The sequence below is a fragment of the Azolla caroliniana genome, unplaced genomic scaffold (assembly GCF_043228905.1).
Source record: "Azolla caroliniana isolate FFs.n. ecotype wild unplaced genomic scaffold, voAzoCaro1.0.p SCAF_13, whole genome shotgun sequence".
Taxonomy (NCBI): domain Eukaryota; kingdom Viridiplantae; phylum Streptophyta; class Polypodiopsida; order Salviniales; family Salviniaceae; genus Azolla; species Azolla caroliniana.
In genome coordinates this window covers 7,596,069-7,611,716 of record NW_028230448.1, presented here as the reverse complement: position 1 = coordinate 7,611,716, position 15,648 = coordinate 7,596,069, and the positions used below count along the sequence as shown (strand labels likewise).

The 15,648-nt window shown below is 37.1% G+C and overlaps 2 protein-coding genes across 3 annotated transcripts; one reads left to right on the top strand and one right to left on the bottom strand.

Annotated features, from left to right (window-relative positions):
• Positions 1-494: 494 nt before the first annotated feature.
• LOC147856035 (putative serine/threonine-protein kinase PBL7) lies at positions 495-8,794 on the bottom strand. Of its 2 annotated transcripts, XM_087329356.1 has the most exons (6): positions 8,741-8,755; positions 8,160-8,466; positions 7,211-7,461; positions 6,917-7,106; positions 6,121-6,512; positions 495-1,484 (listed from the first exon to the last, which is right to left on the bottom strand). In XM_087329356.1, exons 2-6 carry the CDS (start codon positions 8,275-8,277, stop codon positions 915-917), a joined length of 1,521 nt encoding a protein of 506 aa, XP_087185482.1. In that variant the 5' UTR covers positions 8,278-8,466; positions 8,741-8,755; the 3' UTR covers positions 495-914. The 2 variants fall into 2 exon arrangements, with proteins under 2 accessions (XP_087185482.1, XP_087185481.1); XM_087329355.1 differs by having other exon boundaries at positions 8,160-8,794.
• A 5,185-nt stretch (positions 8,795-13,979) lies between these two features.
• LOC147856034 (uncharacterized) lies at positions 13,980-15,174 on the top strand. The gene is made up of 3 exons (XM_087329629.1): positions 13,980-14,420; positions 14,522-14,686; positions 14,758-15,174. The coding sequence occupies exons 1-3, from the start codon at positions 13,980-13,982 to the stop codon at positions 15,172-15,174; spliced, it is 1,023 nt and encodes a 340-aa protein (XP_087185755.1).
• Positions 15,175-15,648: the final 474 nt, after the last annotated feature.

Sequence of the window (15,648 nt, the reverse complement as noted above, 5' to 3'; positions counted from 1 at the left end):
CTCTTACATCTCACACACATCACACACTACACATCTATTTTATCTACCCATTGCATGAGAATTATACATACATTTCTCTAACTATTTACATGTTATAAAGCATGAAGATAGATCATCAATCTAACCCATCCATTTAGTTGTGTAAAGTTGGTGATGTCATTCAATGAAAATTAGAAAAGCAGACACATTATAAAGAGCAAAAAGATGGTATACATGTTTTCCAACTAGTAAAAGTTAATTTGAGGGGAAGCTAGGATTAAGCGAGCAATAATTCTACTTAGTAGTGCTAATGGAAAGAACATTCAGCAAGTACCAAAAAACCAAGGTGCAAGCATGATCCTAAATTCATACTTAATTAAAAGCAAATGAAAATAGTAAACTCCAAGAAACCTCAATGCTTCCAACTTGAACAAAATATCCGTAGACATGGCATTTTAATTTCCCTATTTCACATTTGAATAAAAGCACAAAAAAAGTTGGGTACCATACGAATCTCTTTTAGAAAGACCACAAATAAATTATAGAATACCAAATGATACATGATGTTATCAAGAAATACCGAATGAAAACCATGTACAAATCAGGGTATAGTTTACACACTAGTATCAAGAGGATTGTTGGCTTCAACCAGACAACACAACATACAAAAACCTGAAATTCTGCAGATAAAGGAGTATTATTAGTCTTCATATTTTACAATCCTTGGACTTCCACCGAAACCAGAAACATAAGGATGAGAGATTCAAATGTCCTCACTTTCTCAGATACTCATTCATGAGACAACCACTTGGAGGTCTTAACTGGCCATTACTGAATAGCAGAAACCTTCATATGATGATGGATTTAAATCGTTAATAAGCAATGATGTCGTGGTACAGGTTTGAACCATCTCTTTAGGTAGCTTGACCCCATTTTTATTCACCTTCTTTTTCCAATCGTGAAGTCTCCCTCTTCTCTCTCCAGGTTTCACCCCATATCCTTGCTTCAGCAATAGCCTGCTCTCTCTCTTTACCCCTTGCTGGCGATCTCCAGCTTGTATACTTTGTCTCACTCTCCATAGCTCCTTGTCTCTTATCATCCACACCATCGTTATCTCTATCATGTGAGCCATCGTTATCTCTATCATGTGAATCAGCCTGTATTGATGCTGTGGATTGTTTATCATACAAAATATTTTCATGGTATCGATCATGAGACTCTAAACTACAATCAGCTATTGAGGTTGAAATTTGCTGTTCAATAGCAGCTGAGGAAGATCGTGCTGAAGAAGAAATTGTGGCTGGAGGAGTGTTATGAGGAGTCTGGGAAAGAAACGTGAGTGCTGTGACAACATCTGCTATCAAGGGCCTTGATGCAGCTTGCTCATGTACACACATAGCTGCTACAGCTAGGGCTTGGAACAATCCCCTCGCAGGGTAGTTCCCTTGTAGATTTGGATCAGCCATCTGAGCAAACTTTTTCCTGTCTTTGAAAAGGGGTCGTGCCTGTCAGTATCATTAAGAAAACAATTAGCCTTCAACATTTCCATTCAGAGACAACAATTTGAAGTTTGGTTTCGACTTCATGAAACACCCAAGTTTTCGAATGCCACCAAAGCATCAAATTAACATATTTTGTCAATCAGAGACATACATTCAGTTTAATGTAATGAATCTCAAGAAAGGATATACGAATAAGATGATACAAGCATAATCCCATAAAGGACAACTACAGAAAAATTAATTTTGTATTTAAACAGATCTTCTAATAAAATCTCTGAAGGTCAGTAGAACTCGTCCTATAAAACAGTTGCAGATAATAGTCCCCAAGAAAGACAGGAACAGTTTCCAGATTAAAGATTGACGCAATTTTCAGATTTTAAGACTATAACGCAATTCAGGATAATTTGGATCGCTGGTATTGATTTTTGCATTATCTTTGCCTGCTTCAATTCGTATTGTGTAGGAAAGAAGAAAGATATATTAACATCTTTTAAGAGGCCAAACAAGAGATTACATCTTAAAATGTTGTCTCATCTTTGAGAACAGCAAACCAAAATAAACATAGCTAAATAATAATAATAAAGTAAATAAAAATATAATTAAGACGCAACTAAAGAAACTTGTCATCTGTACAAGTAAGATTCTCAAGTCAGATATGTGCTACTTTTGTCTTCAAAAGATGTCTAACATAGGTCGATCCAAAACGGAAAGGTTTCTGATGCGAGGGAAGTACCTGTGATGGCAAAAGATAATGGCCTTCATCTGTCGATGACAAGGATAGTGAGATCGTGGTCCATGATGCTGGGGCCTACATGCATGACAAATTGCTATTGCCCAATTTATTGTAACCCCTTTGTTATGTCCTAGACAGGAGCCGATTTGTGTAGCCCTTGATTGACTTGTAGCATGAGTAGGGGTGGTGGGGCTAAAGAAAGTTGTGTTGTGTCCCAAGAGAGTCCCAACCGGATCACGATCCCGAAGTGAGTCGGGCTGGACTCAAGAAGCCCCAAAACGAGTGGGGTCAAGGAGTCACGATCGACGTTGCCACAAGCATATCGAGTTGGGACACAAGAAGGGAACCACGGTCTTAGTCCCAGTCCCAAATATGGGTTTCCACCCTTGAGTTGGGACTACCAGTCCCAATCTGAGTTGGGACTTAGGAAATACCCAATCCCGGACACTGCTACAAAATCAGCAGCGTCACAGTGCCAAAAACCAGTCTCAGGGGAGACCAAAAGACACTTCTTGGCCTACCGCCCAAGGGAGCTCAAAAGCCACCTCTTGGACTAACGCCAAGGAAGCTCTACCACCACCCTTGGCCTATATAAGGAGTCACTCCTCATTCTGGTTCATTCCCGGATTTACAAACTCTCTCCTCCCTCTCCTTAATTATAGTAGCTCTAAGGAGCTTGTACTTAGTCATCTTGTTAATCGTGCTTAATTTATATTAATGCAATCTCTGTTTTGGTTAATCTCTCTTCTCCCCACCATGTTTTGGGTCTGTTTCGAGATCCCCATGTTTTAGGTTCGTTACAGTTGTGATTGTCTTTGCTGATGAGCTTGTGTGGTTGTCATGTTGTCCAACAAATTTTCCTTATGTTTCTTGAGTTTTAGAAAGAAAAGCTCAAAGCACCGTTGGTCCTCATATTTCATTACCTTGCAAATAGTGGGCTAAAGATTTGCTTAAAGAGGCAATGGTATCACCTTATTTTATAAAAAAACATTAAAGTGACAACCACAGTGTTCTCCAAATTCCATTCCCTAATGACACACTTAGCAAATTCTTTGTTCTAGAGATATTTGTGCATATCTACCTACCTCAATCTCTAATGTATGTGATGAGAAGTTCACAGCTGATTTATCACACTGCACATAGGATAGATGTATGTCAGTATAAGATGGCCTGATGTTGAATCATCCTCAGACATGTGTAAAAAGTTTCTTATGGTGGACCATCTTCCTACCAACTGATGTTTTGGGGCTGATCCATGTTATCTCGTTTTCCAAGTTAATAATATCAGTTCAGATCACTCTATTCTTTTCCAATTTGGTCATGTTTAGATGGGGGGACCATCCAAGCTATATTGGAATGGGGGTGCATTTATGCTTATGCCATGTGACTCGAACCATTGTTGCATTTCAACATACCAACAATGAATGTCTCCATGTTCAGCAAGATTTTTTGCTGACAACCTTGAGTACCTTCGTTTAAGGAGCTCCCAAAGTTGTTGGATACAGGTCACTGATCGAAATAATGCCTCGATGATTATAGGTTCTGCTCTCATCTCTGCCTGGATTATATCATGGGCACCGATACTTTGCTCCTTATCATGTAGGCAATCATTGAAACAAAAGGTCTCTCTGAAACCTTCCAGTATTTGCCTTGTTAAGACTTGGTCCCCAAGTCTCTACTCCATAGAGAAGAGTTGGTGTCACAAGTGTATCAAATAGCCTCAGTTTAGTTTGTGGCCCTTGGAACTACAAATGTGCACATTGTCTTTCAAGAGCACCAAGGGCTGCATATCCATGAGAAAGTCGGGCACAAGCAGCATTACATAAGGAGAACCTAGGCCCTGTGAATGTTACTCATAGGTATCTGTAGGAGCGTGTGTATGCCACCTTTTCCTCTTCCAAGAAGAATCTGGATTCTGATCTTGTTACCCACGCTTGAGTGGTGTTACATTGAGTGTGCAGAGATTAGGCATACATTGCAAAAAACGAAGAGACAGCTGCTGAGAGATAGACAGCATCAACCATAGCATCAGAACCAAGTAACTTTGATCAATCTACCCACAGGTATCTTGGACCCAGATTTTGATATACATTAACATTCCTAAATCGGGTGCAATATATATTTGAGAAAGACGGTATACATCTGAGTAAACAATGAGATGAAGTGTGTTACACTAATTCTAGGGTATTTACTGTATCCTGAGTTTCCAATGAGTGTAAAGTCACTTGAGTTTCATTATGTCCCCATAAAGTACCCCATAAATGGGTATAACCTTATTTATTGTATCTCCTCCTTGTATTGAAGTTCCAAGCTAATTCTAGCCACCATTAGCCTTTGTAGGGTGAGCTCTGCATGAAATCAAAGCAGACCCTAAGAAACCTGACTATGGACAAGCTCTGAGATGTGCACACTTATAGACGTGCACAAGAAATAATGAATTAAAAACGTGTCATCCTATGCGAGGATTTATCACGTAATTAATGATGGGATCCCAGCAAGCTCCAGTACTTTGAGTAGATCCATGTTATTGTCATCTCATTAAATCTACAAATGCATGATACTCACGACTACCGTCATTTTTCACATTTGTGAGCAAGTTAAAACAGGCAATCTTTTCCTTTCCTATAGCCTAAAATACGGATCACAAACATTTAAGGGAGCCAATACAAAGGGAGTTTCAAAACTCCAAACACGTGCCTGATTTCATTGTCCACATTGGGAAAAAGTATGAAGCTTCCCTCAAAGAAGGCAAAATCAAATAATCAAAAACAAGAAGAGTCGAGGTGTTCGCAACAAACCATGTTTCTCCTTAATGTTGCACAGTTATATTTCATGAATCATAGTTCAAGTTGCCATAATAAACAATAATGAACATCTGAAGTGAATTCCATAGCTAGAAACTATAATATTTAAAATCTTTCAACAAAAACATGTTGCCCTAAGCCATGCACATTTACAAGACCCTTGGCCCCTTTGAGAGATTATGTGCAATTGGCTGTTTGATATACTTGCCACACCAAGCCTTCTCTATCCTCCACGCCCTATTACATGACAGTCAAGGGCAGCACCAATAGGGTCTCAACCACTACAGTCCCTAGGATATAGAAATACCAATTTTTCATGGAAGCATAGCATGTCCACCTGAACTGTGGGATCACCGCACTGTTATCAATCAATTTGGGGCATGATAATCTGAAACCCATCTGTGCTTTCCTCACTTCCGATTCATCTCCATCTTAGATCAGTCAAAGTTGGGGATATTTAGAAGGCAAAGTTTCAATCTATTTGAGCTCATATTGATAGATTCTCAACTAGTGGGAATCTCTAAAAACAAATTCACAAAACCAGAATGTTCAACAGTGTATATACTTTCTAGTTCTTGTGGTTAAGAAAGGCAGGCTGCATTTTTGCTGTTTTTCTTTGTTTGTACTCCAAGATGAGATAACTTTTACAGATGTGGTCTGCTGTTTGGTGTCATAGGCAATTTTGGCCTCTTCAAAGAGACCCCAAGACATCCATTCCCAATGTCCAGGGAAGAAATGGGAATGCAAACTGAGAAATCACTTCCAACATCCCATGTGCTCATGATTTAATGGTCTGCAGCTCATTCTTCTCCCACATTCACAAAATAAAAAATCCCTAGATAGTAAATCCAATTTCTGAACGCAGAAAATATGGACAGGACTTGAAGATATTTCAACAAAGGAAAAACACAACCAGAGAAACAACAACATCAAGAACCAAGCTAAAAATACAATGAAATGCAATGGATGAGGAATTTCTATTCTAAAAGAGGACTCCGAAAAACAAAAAGAAAAATGGCCATCACTCTCATAAACATAAAAGCTTAGCATACACATATAGAAAGATCTATGTATGATACCTTAGATCCTTAAGAAATCTTACCCATGCCACTAAATTGTGTTGACCTGATGGTCTCATTTGGTCCATTGCCTTCTTTCCCGATATTAACTCCAGTAATACAACCCCAAAACTATACACATCCGACTTCATTGTCAATTGACCTGTCATAGCATATTCAGGAGCACAATAGCCATAGGTCCCCATCACTCGTGTAGATACATGTGACTTATCTCCAACTGGTCCAAGTTTTGCCAACCCAAAATCTGATAGTTTTGGATGAAAATCATCTCCAAGAAGTATATTGGAAGATTTCAAGTCCCGATAAATCACTGGTGGATTTGCAGTATCATGTAGATACTTTAAACCTTTTGCTGCCCCAGCAGCTATTTTTATACGTGTGTTCCAATCCAAGGGTTCTTGATCCTCCGGAATGTCTGCAATTAATTTCAAATATTTTGCGTTAGATTTCACATTTAATTAACAGAAAAACTCTGAAATACCACCGAGGTTTTCTCCAAAATGCCCGTGAGTTACATTGTTCCTCAAATGCACTAAAGAGAGAAAAATGGGTTGAATTGGCCACACTATTGCTGAGATTTTCTCATAGAATTGAGGGAAACGAGATGAATTGATCATATAACTGCTCAAATAGCAAGTATATATTGCTCTTTCAGGGCGTTGGCCAACTTTGGAGGGAATTTGGGGAATAAACAATGGGTAGGGAAAAACTCGGAGGCCTTTCACATTTTTTGCCTAAAAATAATCAATCACAGAATTATCTGTAAGTGTTTTACAAAGTTAATTAGACCCGCACATAAAGAACACCTCTTCATCTCACCATGCAAGTGGTCTTCTAATGATCCCAAGGCCATGTACTCATACACAAGTAGCCGTTGGTCACCATCAGCACAGTATCCTATGAGATTGACAAGATTGTCATGCTGCAAAAGACTAAGCATAAGCACCTCCACCAGAAACTCACGATTTCCTTGCAATCCATGTGTGTTAAGCTTCTTAATTGCAACAACCTGACAAGAAAGCAAGGTAATCAGACGTCACATTTCCCAAATGCAATCAAGAAAAGATGTAGAAATTTGCTTTTATGTGTGTAAGGGTGAGAGTGGATTCACACTTGTCCGTCATCCAAATAGCCTCTGAATACTGGTCCGAACCCACCTTCCCCAATCAGACAATCCTCGCTAAAGTTTTGAGCAGCTACAGCAAGTTCATGGAATGTAAAAGTATGTGCATGTATATTCAACCCTTGAGGAATCTCATACTTTGGCACAGTAATTGATTTCGTAGTTCGCAAACTCGATTCCGATGACTCTCTTGATCTTTCAAATGTAGTGCCTGTTGCTTCTGCATTATCTGAAGATATATCTGTCCAAAATAGCATCCGTAGATTCATTTTCTACACAAATCCATCAGATTATATTTTCCTCTTCTTGCTCTTGTTCTCATTAGTGTGTACCCAAACATTCAAAGAAAAACTGCATTTTCAAGGCCACATTCAGCTCACTTTATGTACTTGTTTAACAAGTGCCCATCCTAGTACAGATTCATGTAGATAAAATCGAGGAGACCAGATCTTGTCCTTCTTCGTGTTATTATACTTCATACAAGCATCTAGATACAGCAGAAGAATCCAGTTATTGAGAAACAGTCTTTTCTAAGCTATGTGTGGCTGGGTGGCTTATGCAAAAAAGTAAACTCATTGACAAACAGAATCGATTTGAATATTCTATGTCAATTTCTAGTCTATAAGCTAGAATAACAAGCATCTACATATAGGTGGGATGTACGGTTCAAATAACTAAAAAGATCTACAAGTATTTCACTAGGTCAAAAGTTTGATGCAATGGAAAGCCCTATCCACATTGAAGAATAAAAAAAAATTATATCTTTTTTGTAGGTCAGATGCAATAGGAATCCATACCCACCTCAGAGAAAAAGAAGCTGCTGGATCAGATGAAAACCGGTAACGATATATTGAGATCTAGAAGAACTGATAGAACTTGCAATGAAAAAAAGGAGATGGCGAAGAAGAAGAAATGGAATTAATGGCTTATTTATATTACCTGGTTGGACCTTCCCTGCCATGACCGGATGCTTAGCAATGACCAAATGGTGCCGATCATTCTCTCGTTCTGATTTGCCCTCTTTCCTCCCAACCCCATAGCAAGTGAACCATCCCATGAGGGAATTGAATTGGAAAAAAGTACAAAACAGTGACAGAATCTCTAAACCCTAACCTAACTGCGAATAGCACTTGCAGAGAACTTCTTCACACACACAAATTATCTGTGGAGAGCTACAAACTGCGGATTAACATATCTTATGATAGTGATGGTGGCTGTGGCGGTAGCAGTGGCAGTGCGGAAAGATCTGTACCATCTCGCCGGAAAACAAAAAAACATAGCAACCAATAGAATTTACACTCTGAGTACAACGATTAAATTTATTAACGTGAAAATCCGTAGCTTGCCAGTTGAGTAGAAGGAGTTGTTGTGTTGATGTTGAAGAGGCAGGGGAGGGGAATTAGGGCTTCGATCAGTTAAAGGATATGAAACACAGACAGACAGAGGAGGGTTAGGGTTTGGATCAGTGGAAGGATAGGAAAGAGAGAGAGAGAGAGAGAGAGAGAGAGATCAATGATCACCCATGTCTTCTTAAACCTTAATCCATCTCATTCTTCTTCGTCTTCTTTCTCTGTGTGTGTATGTGAGTCCATGTCTTTTTATCTACATCCTATTCTGTACATATATACATTATATATATAATTAGTTTTTGCTTTCTTTGTTAGGTTTGGTTGGTTGGTTATTTACATACATACATGTGTATGCATACATACATACATGCACGCAGGCACGCAGGCATGCATATATGTCGCGGTGGTCAGAGTGAGCAACTGATCCCGGTGGATCGTGTGCGGCTATCTCAATAGATAGATAGATAGACAAGACACATACGAGCCAAGGAAGGAGAGGAGATTGTCATCCATCATCGTCATCATCATCATCATCATCATCATCTTCTTCTTCTTCTTCTTCTTCTTCTTCTTCTTCTTCTTCACAATACCTCCCTCCCTGTTGTCAAGAGGTGTTACCGTCTGCCCTATCCCTCCTCGTTCGTGGACTAAAGGTTTTCTTCGATATATTTTATTTGGGGTGGTTAATGGGGGGCTAATTAGATAAGCCAGTTATTGTCTACATAAACCATGTTGATTTCAGCTCATGGAATAAGGAATTTTGGCCTCATATGTGTTCCTTATCATTTTCTGTTAGGAGAAGTATGGTCGGTAGAAAGACCTTTGTGTAGGAGAAGACAATTCGGTTGTTCAAATAATATGTATGTACAATGTACACACACAGACAATGTGAAGGGAATACATAGTGATAGTATGTATTACACTTGTTGCTTGTGTGTGTGTGTGTGGAAATGTTATGTTGTATGTATGTGTATGCTCTCTCTACTTATTGTAATATCTTCTATTCACTACAAAATTCAAGACAAATCTTATATGTGAAGTGACGAGCAAGAGTGTAACATTTGTGTTACCCATGCATATGAAATGATATGGTGGTCAGAGAGCGTATACATATGTTTTCCTTTTCTCCGTTTTACCTATCATATACATATTCGTTAGTACAAATGTTTTAGACCAAAAGACTTGGAAAACCAAGTCCAAAGTATTGTTATATGGAAACCTCGATTCGTAACCACTCAACAACTTCATGTACATTCTTCTTAATAATAGCACATACTTCAAGGTTTGCTAAGTCATGTTTATGTCTTTTTTCGTTGTTGAGGTCCATTAGACTTAATACAAACAATATTGCGGAAAAAAGGGCATTGGTCAAAATTTTGAGCTTGTTAGTGAAAATATTTATGAAGGAAATTAATCCCATGGGAAACATATAAACTCCCCACATATATATGTTGCTTTCTTTGACATAAAGAATACGAAACCCAATTGCTTTGTAAAGAAAATGCTACATTTACAAGTCCGTTCAGTTTTCATAAGAACATACATGCACACACAATGTACCATAAACCACTCCTAAAAAAGTTACACATTTGCCTATGTATGTGAAGAAGCAAGTGATATGTACCACATTGATAAAACTTTATGATCTAGTAGAATAATGAAAGGTTACAAAACATGAACCCAAATTCACAAATTTGTGTAAACCTACTTCATATGATTCATTGAATTTGACATCGTGTGTGTGTGTGCGCACGCAGGTGCCTATATATATTCGGTTCATTTGAATTGTTACCATAATGAACAACTACTGCAACATCATTATGGAACTTCTTATGCGTGTATGACTTTGTCATGATATACTACTCATGTCAATCATGTTTGTGTCTTTCCTTTGCATCTTTGTTTACTAAAGATGTCATCATACGAGATTCCATAAATTTGTCAAATAGATAGATTTCCGTATGTGCCATTTCGCTCCCAACAATTGTCAAACACGTGTTGTTATTATAGGCACTTGTGTATTTTTATCATTATCCCGCTCATCATGCTCTATTATTGTATTTGGATCCTATGATATGAGGCAATTTGAATCCCATGAGTACTCATCAATGTTCTTGTGGTCTTTTGAAGTATTCTTATTTTCTATCTAAGATATCGTAATGAATACAAATAATACATGCTTTGTGACTTAGGAGATGATATTGGATCAAAGATAAATTGCCATCCCGATGTTGGTAGTGAGAGTACGAGTTATTCTTGCAAATGGAGGAATTAATGATCTTAATCAACTTTGATTGCTTAATAAATGGGATAAATTTTTTATGAGAGAGATTAACCAACAAATTGTGGTCAACGTCAATTCTATGCTTGTGATATTTAGTTTATCATTGAAATATTTGTGAATGATAATCATCGTCAACTTGGTAGTTTGGTGAAAGACAAGGGTCATTCAAGCACTTAAAAACTAAAGATTTTGAGTGTGCATATAGTTTGATACATCCAAAATCTTCTTTGTCTTCATTACCACTTGAACTAAAACTCGGAATAATCATAAAATAGTAAAAATGTGTTACATGTGAGTAAAAATGTGTTAGCTATGTGTGAAAAGGGAGTGAATCCGTTATTGTCCATGGTTGTAAACTTGGTTATTGCAATCCCTTAGTTTTGATCAATGTAAAATATTTGGACCTAAAGAGAAGGGCCAACAACCCCCTGTTGCTTATATAGAGAGCCATTGGCTTATATGAAAGATTGATGATGAGTGAACACACTATGAAACATGCCTTTGAAGTGCATTATCAATAATATTATTTCCAACGAACATTTCAAATAAAATTATCATGAAAAGCTGAAAAAGTTAAGAAGGCATCAATCAATACGTGGGTCTCACATCATGAGCATCTTAATCATGGAAAGGGGTTATTGTTGGATAGCTTATTGGCTCAAATTTTCAAGGAATTTGTCTAACTTTTGGCTATTCTCGTGAGAACCATTTTTTAAAGATTCACCCCATTTATGATAAGTTTAGAAAATATATTGTCTTATATTAGCCAAAAATAAGCTAATATTGGGAAACGTTAAATGGTTGGACTTAGTTTGTATGATTTTCAAAGTTTCACAACCTACAAAATCTGCCCAACCATTATTCATTTAGCAAATCTAAGTAACCGCCATCTTTTTCTATGACCTTATATTGAATGAAGAATCAGAAAACTGCCATTGGCTACAATGAATCACGACATGAGTACAAAATAATTAAATTCTAATTAAAGTGCATTGGTTTTAGGATGCTAGCATTGCGAGATTCTTCTAGTGCAACATTGTGCATACTTTCTTAGGTGTAGTACAAGGCATAATGTTGACCCCTTGAAGATCTCCATCACACATGTGTAGAACAAAGGATACTCCTTGATAGAATTGAGACTGTGACGTTTAGGAAATCAAGATGCCATCAATGAATAAGTTATTATTAATATAAAATAAAATTTCAAAATTAAAATAAATGTTAATGAATCAAGAACTTTCCATTGCATGTGGCTAGGTTTAAGGAACCCCATGTAAAGAAGGCAAGAATGTTTAGTAAATTGTGATGTCACTCGTAATTAGTTATTGATATCAACTCATTTCAAAACAAAAACCTAGTAAAACATATAATCAAAATTGTTGAGAGACAAGCTCAACATCGGTCGGATCTGCTGAAGAAGCCGAGGACCGGATCGGTTGGGACCGATCGGTTAGGCCGAATGTGTAAACCGGTACGCAGACCAATGCGTAGGTAGGGCCGGATCGGTGCGTAAACCGGGAGGCCGTTAGGAAAGATATTCCGTGAGGAATATATTTGGGAGTTAGTGTAGGAGCTGTTAATGAGCATTGAAGTACTGTCAGTACTTCGGTCAGTCCTTCTAGGACTTGTATAAAAGTGTTCATTGAACACACATAAGGATATAGTGTGGTGAATAGAGATTGAGTACCTTTTTGAATATAGTTCTTGTTTTTTCTCTCTCTCTCACTCTCTCTGTCTCTCCCGCGTATACTGCGTAAGCTCAAGCTCTCCATTAAACCTGAGTTTTCTTCCTTCTGTTTGGTCTTTATACTTGCTTCCGCACGTTACTTTTACATGGTATCAGAGCGCGAGGGTTGAGAACCTCTCTGCCAGCGTTGTTTACGTACGCGTATTTAACATATCAATACGTATAATACCTTCTTATTTGTATAGTACATACCATACATCAAAGTTGTTCATTCAAATGTCATATACATTCGTCTAATACGGTATTTAACGTACCTTTAAAAAAATACGTATAGTACGTATTTATAGAAAATGTGAGTAAAACCCTAAAGAAAGCAAAAGAAAAGAACAACTTTAGTAAAATAGAAGGAAGGAAGGAAGACGGACATAATAGACTTAGAAGAAGAAGAAGAAGAAGAAGAAGAAGAAGAAGAAGAAGAAGAAGAAGAAGAAGAAGAAGAAGAAGAAGAAGAAGAAGAAGAAGAAGAAGAAGAAGAAGCAGAAGAAGAAGAAGAAGAAGAAGCAGAAAAAGCAGAAGCAGAAAAAGCAGAAGCAGAAAAAGCAGAAGAAGAAGAAGAAGAACAACAACAACAACAACAACAAGAAGAACAAGAAGAACAAGAAGAACAAGAAGAAGAAGAACAAGAAGAAGAAGAAGAAGAAGAAGAAGAAGAAGAAAATAAAATCAGGTTAGTGAATATGTTTCTTTCTTTTATTTTTTATGATTAAGTATACCTCCCATTTTGTTGTATTCCAATATCAAGTTGTATGATAATACCAAATGACAAGGGAGATTTAATTTTTAGTTGATCTAGTTTACATATGCTTGTGTCCAGCAATCTATCTATTCCACAATAATGCATCTATACAAGTAACAAATTGGTAGACAATTGTAATTGATGTCATGCAATAAAACTCTCCTCTTTGCAAGTGTTGAGATCAAATATTATAGGAACCATGTGTTGAAACTCAAACATGTATGTATACATGTAGACAATGTGTTCAAAATCTTTCACAATTTGTAGCATTAGCTAATCCTTTGCTTATTGATTTTAGTGGTTGTATCCCATTTGAATTCATTTCAGAAATTGATCATTCTAATTTACTTTCCATGTTACTATAAATGACATTGGTTTCCAGAAACATTGAAGATCTCAATTTCGTGTCATGGGAAAAGTGCTTGGTCCTTTTTTAATGATGTCCCATTTTTTATCATTTGCAATACATATTTATTTTTGTTAACAACTACTCATTTTTTGGAATATCATGGTTTTGGTTGTCTGCTTTTGAATGTGATGGGTATGAATAAATGTGCACTTGCTAGAACCCTTTCAATACAGCCTCCATATACATGGATTGTCCTTTATCTGTAGGCCCTAATAAACCGCACACTTTTAGGACATGGGCAATGTATATGCATCCGGAAAGATTCCATCAACTTGCATTTTATCGAAAGAATCTAATGCTTTCTCAGTAGTTCTATACTCAACAAACCCTTTTAGGTATGAAGATGTTTTGAAGTTATTTGACATACGATGGAAATGGTTCAAGAGGCCGATCCACCTTGTAGCTCATTTGCTGCATCCGATGTGGAGAGAGGAGGCTACATTTATTAACCCCGAGTTAATGGATGCATGGATGAGCTATACAGAAAAATTGTACTCAACACTTGAATGTGATATCTTATTTCATGAATTGCATGAATATCGAAATGGTACAGGGACATTTAGCTATGCATTAGCGCGTGAAGAGATATCTATGATGACGCCAGTCACATGGTGGGAAAATTTTGGTGGAAGAACTCCAAAGCTCCAAGCATTAGCTGTCCGCATATTATCCCAAGTAAGTGTCAAGTTTGGAAAAAATGATCAATTTTATAGTTAGGTTCTAAAATACTGCACTTTCGTGTACTACCTTTTATTTCATATTTTGTTTTCTATTAGGATTGCTCTTCTGGGGCAGCAGAAAGGAATTGGAATGCACATGCTCTCGCACATACAAAAAATAGAAACAGACTAAAGGTAGCACAACTTGAACGATTGGTATATGTGCGAGAGAACTTAAGGCTAGTTCGCAAGTTTGAGACTGTGAATGCATCTCCAATGCAGGTATTGTTTTATTCACTTCTTATAATTTACATTCCTCAAATTTCGTTAAGCTTTTATAAACTTGTTTGCAGGTGAATCCAAATGAGATAGATGTCTCTAAGACTCCTGATATTCCATCTATTAGCCACGAAAATGATATGGATAGAGAATTCTATGAAACTTATTTTCAAGAAACAATGAGCATGAGAAGAAGGACAAGGAGCATGACAAGATCACATACGACAACATCAAGCGATGGAGTCCCTATTGATCGAATACGGAGGCAGAGGCCAAGAAGAGATGATGAGCGATCTTCTTGTAATAGGAGAATAACAAGATCAAGTACATTTGCTTCTTTACCACCAAATGATCAAGATAATGTCAATGGAATAGAAGAAGCAATTCATACAAATTATGATGATCTTATTGACGAAGAACCTATGTTGATGTCATCAACTAACACTGAATCTGATGATGAAGATAGTGATTGTGATGAGGACGAGATCTAATGACTAATATTTCTGTTTTCTATACATTATTACTAAGCTCAATAGCCATATGTTACTTTTCTTTGATCTAAGCCCATTTTGATACATTGGAGTCTTGGACATAGTTCAAGTTATGTGTTCTTAGAAGTCAAATATCTGATGTTATGTGTTGTTAAGGTTTTTTTCTAAATTTTGTTCCTACAATGCATTCTATTTCTTTGACAAAATGCAATGTAAGTGTATCTCAAATATTTGATGTTATGTGTTCTGAAGGTTTTTTCCAAATCAAAAGATGTGGTCTTTTCTTCAATAGGTATGTTGCACTTCTTGTCAAAGTGTTGTTTTTGTCAAAAGTACGATTTTTTTTGTAGAATTTTAGCTTGTCATGACTCATCATGTGAATTCCCTCAATCATGTGAGGGATATACAGTTTTTGCTTCGTGGCCTTGGCTGTTGTTGTAAATGCCCAACAAGTTTGGGTTTTTTTTTACCTAA

Excerpts from the sequence above, each read along its gene's own strand:
- LOC147856035 (XM_087329355.1), bottom strand. The coding sequence starts at position 8,277 with ATGGGATGGTTCACTTGCTATGGGGTTGGGAGGAAAGAGGGCAAATCA. Across the intron at positions 7,462-8,159 it reads GGCAGGGAAGGTCCAACCAG|ATATATCTTCAGATAATGCA; the intron begins GTAATATAAATA and ends TATTTTGGACAG. Across the intron at positions 7,107-7,210 it reads GCTATTTGGATGACGGACAA|GTTGTTGCAATTAAGAAGCT; the intron begins GTGTGAATCCAC and ends CTTTCTTGTCAG.
- LOC147856034 (XM_087329629.1), top strand. The coding sequence starts at position 13,980 with ATGGGCAATGTATATGCATCCGGAAAGATTCCATCAACTTGCATTTTA. Across the intron at positions 14,421-14,521 it reads CTGTCCGCATATTATCCCAA|GATTGCTCTTCTGGGGCAGC; the intron begins GTAAGTGTCAAG and ends GTTTTCTATTAG. Across the intron at positions 14,687-14,757 it reads TGAATGCATCTCCAATGCAG|GTGAATCCAAATGAGATAGA; the intron begins GTATTGTTTTAT and ends ACTTGTTTGCAG.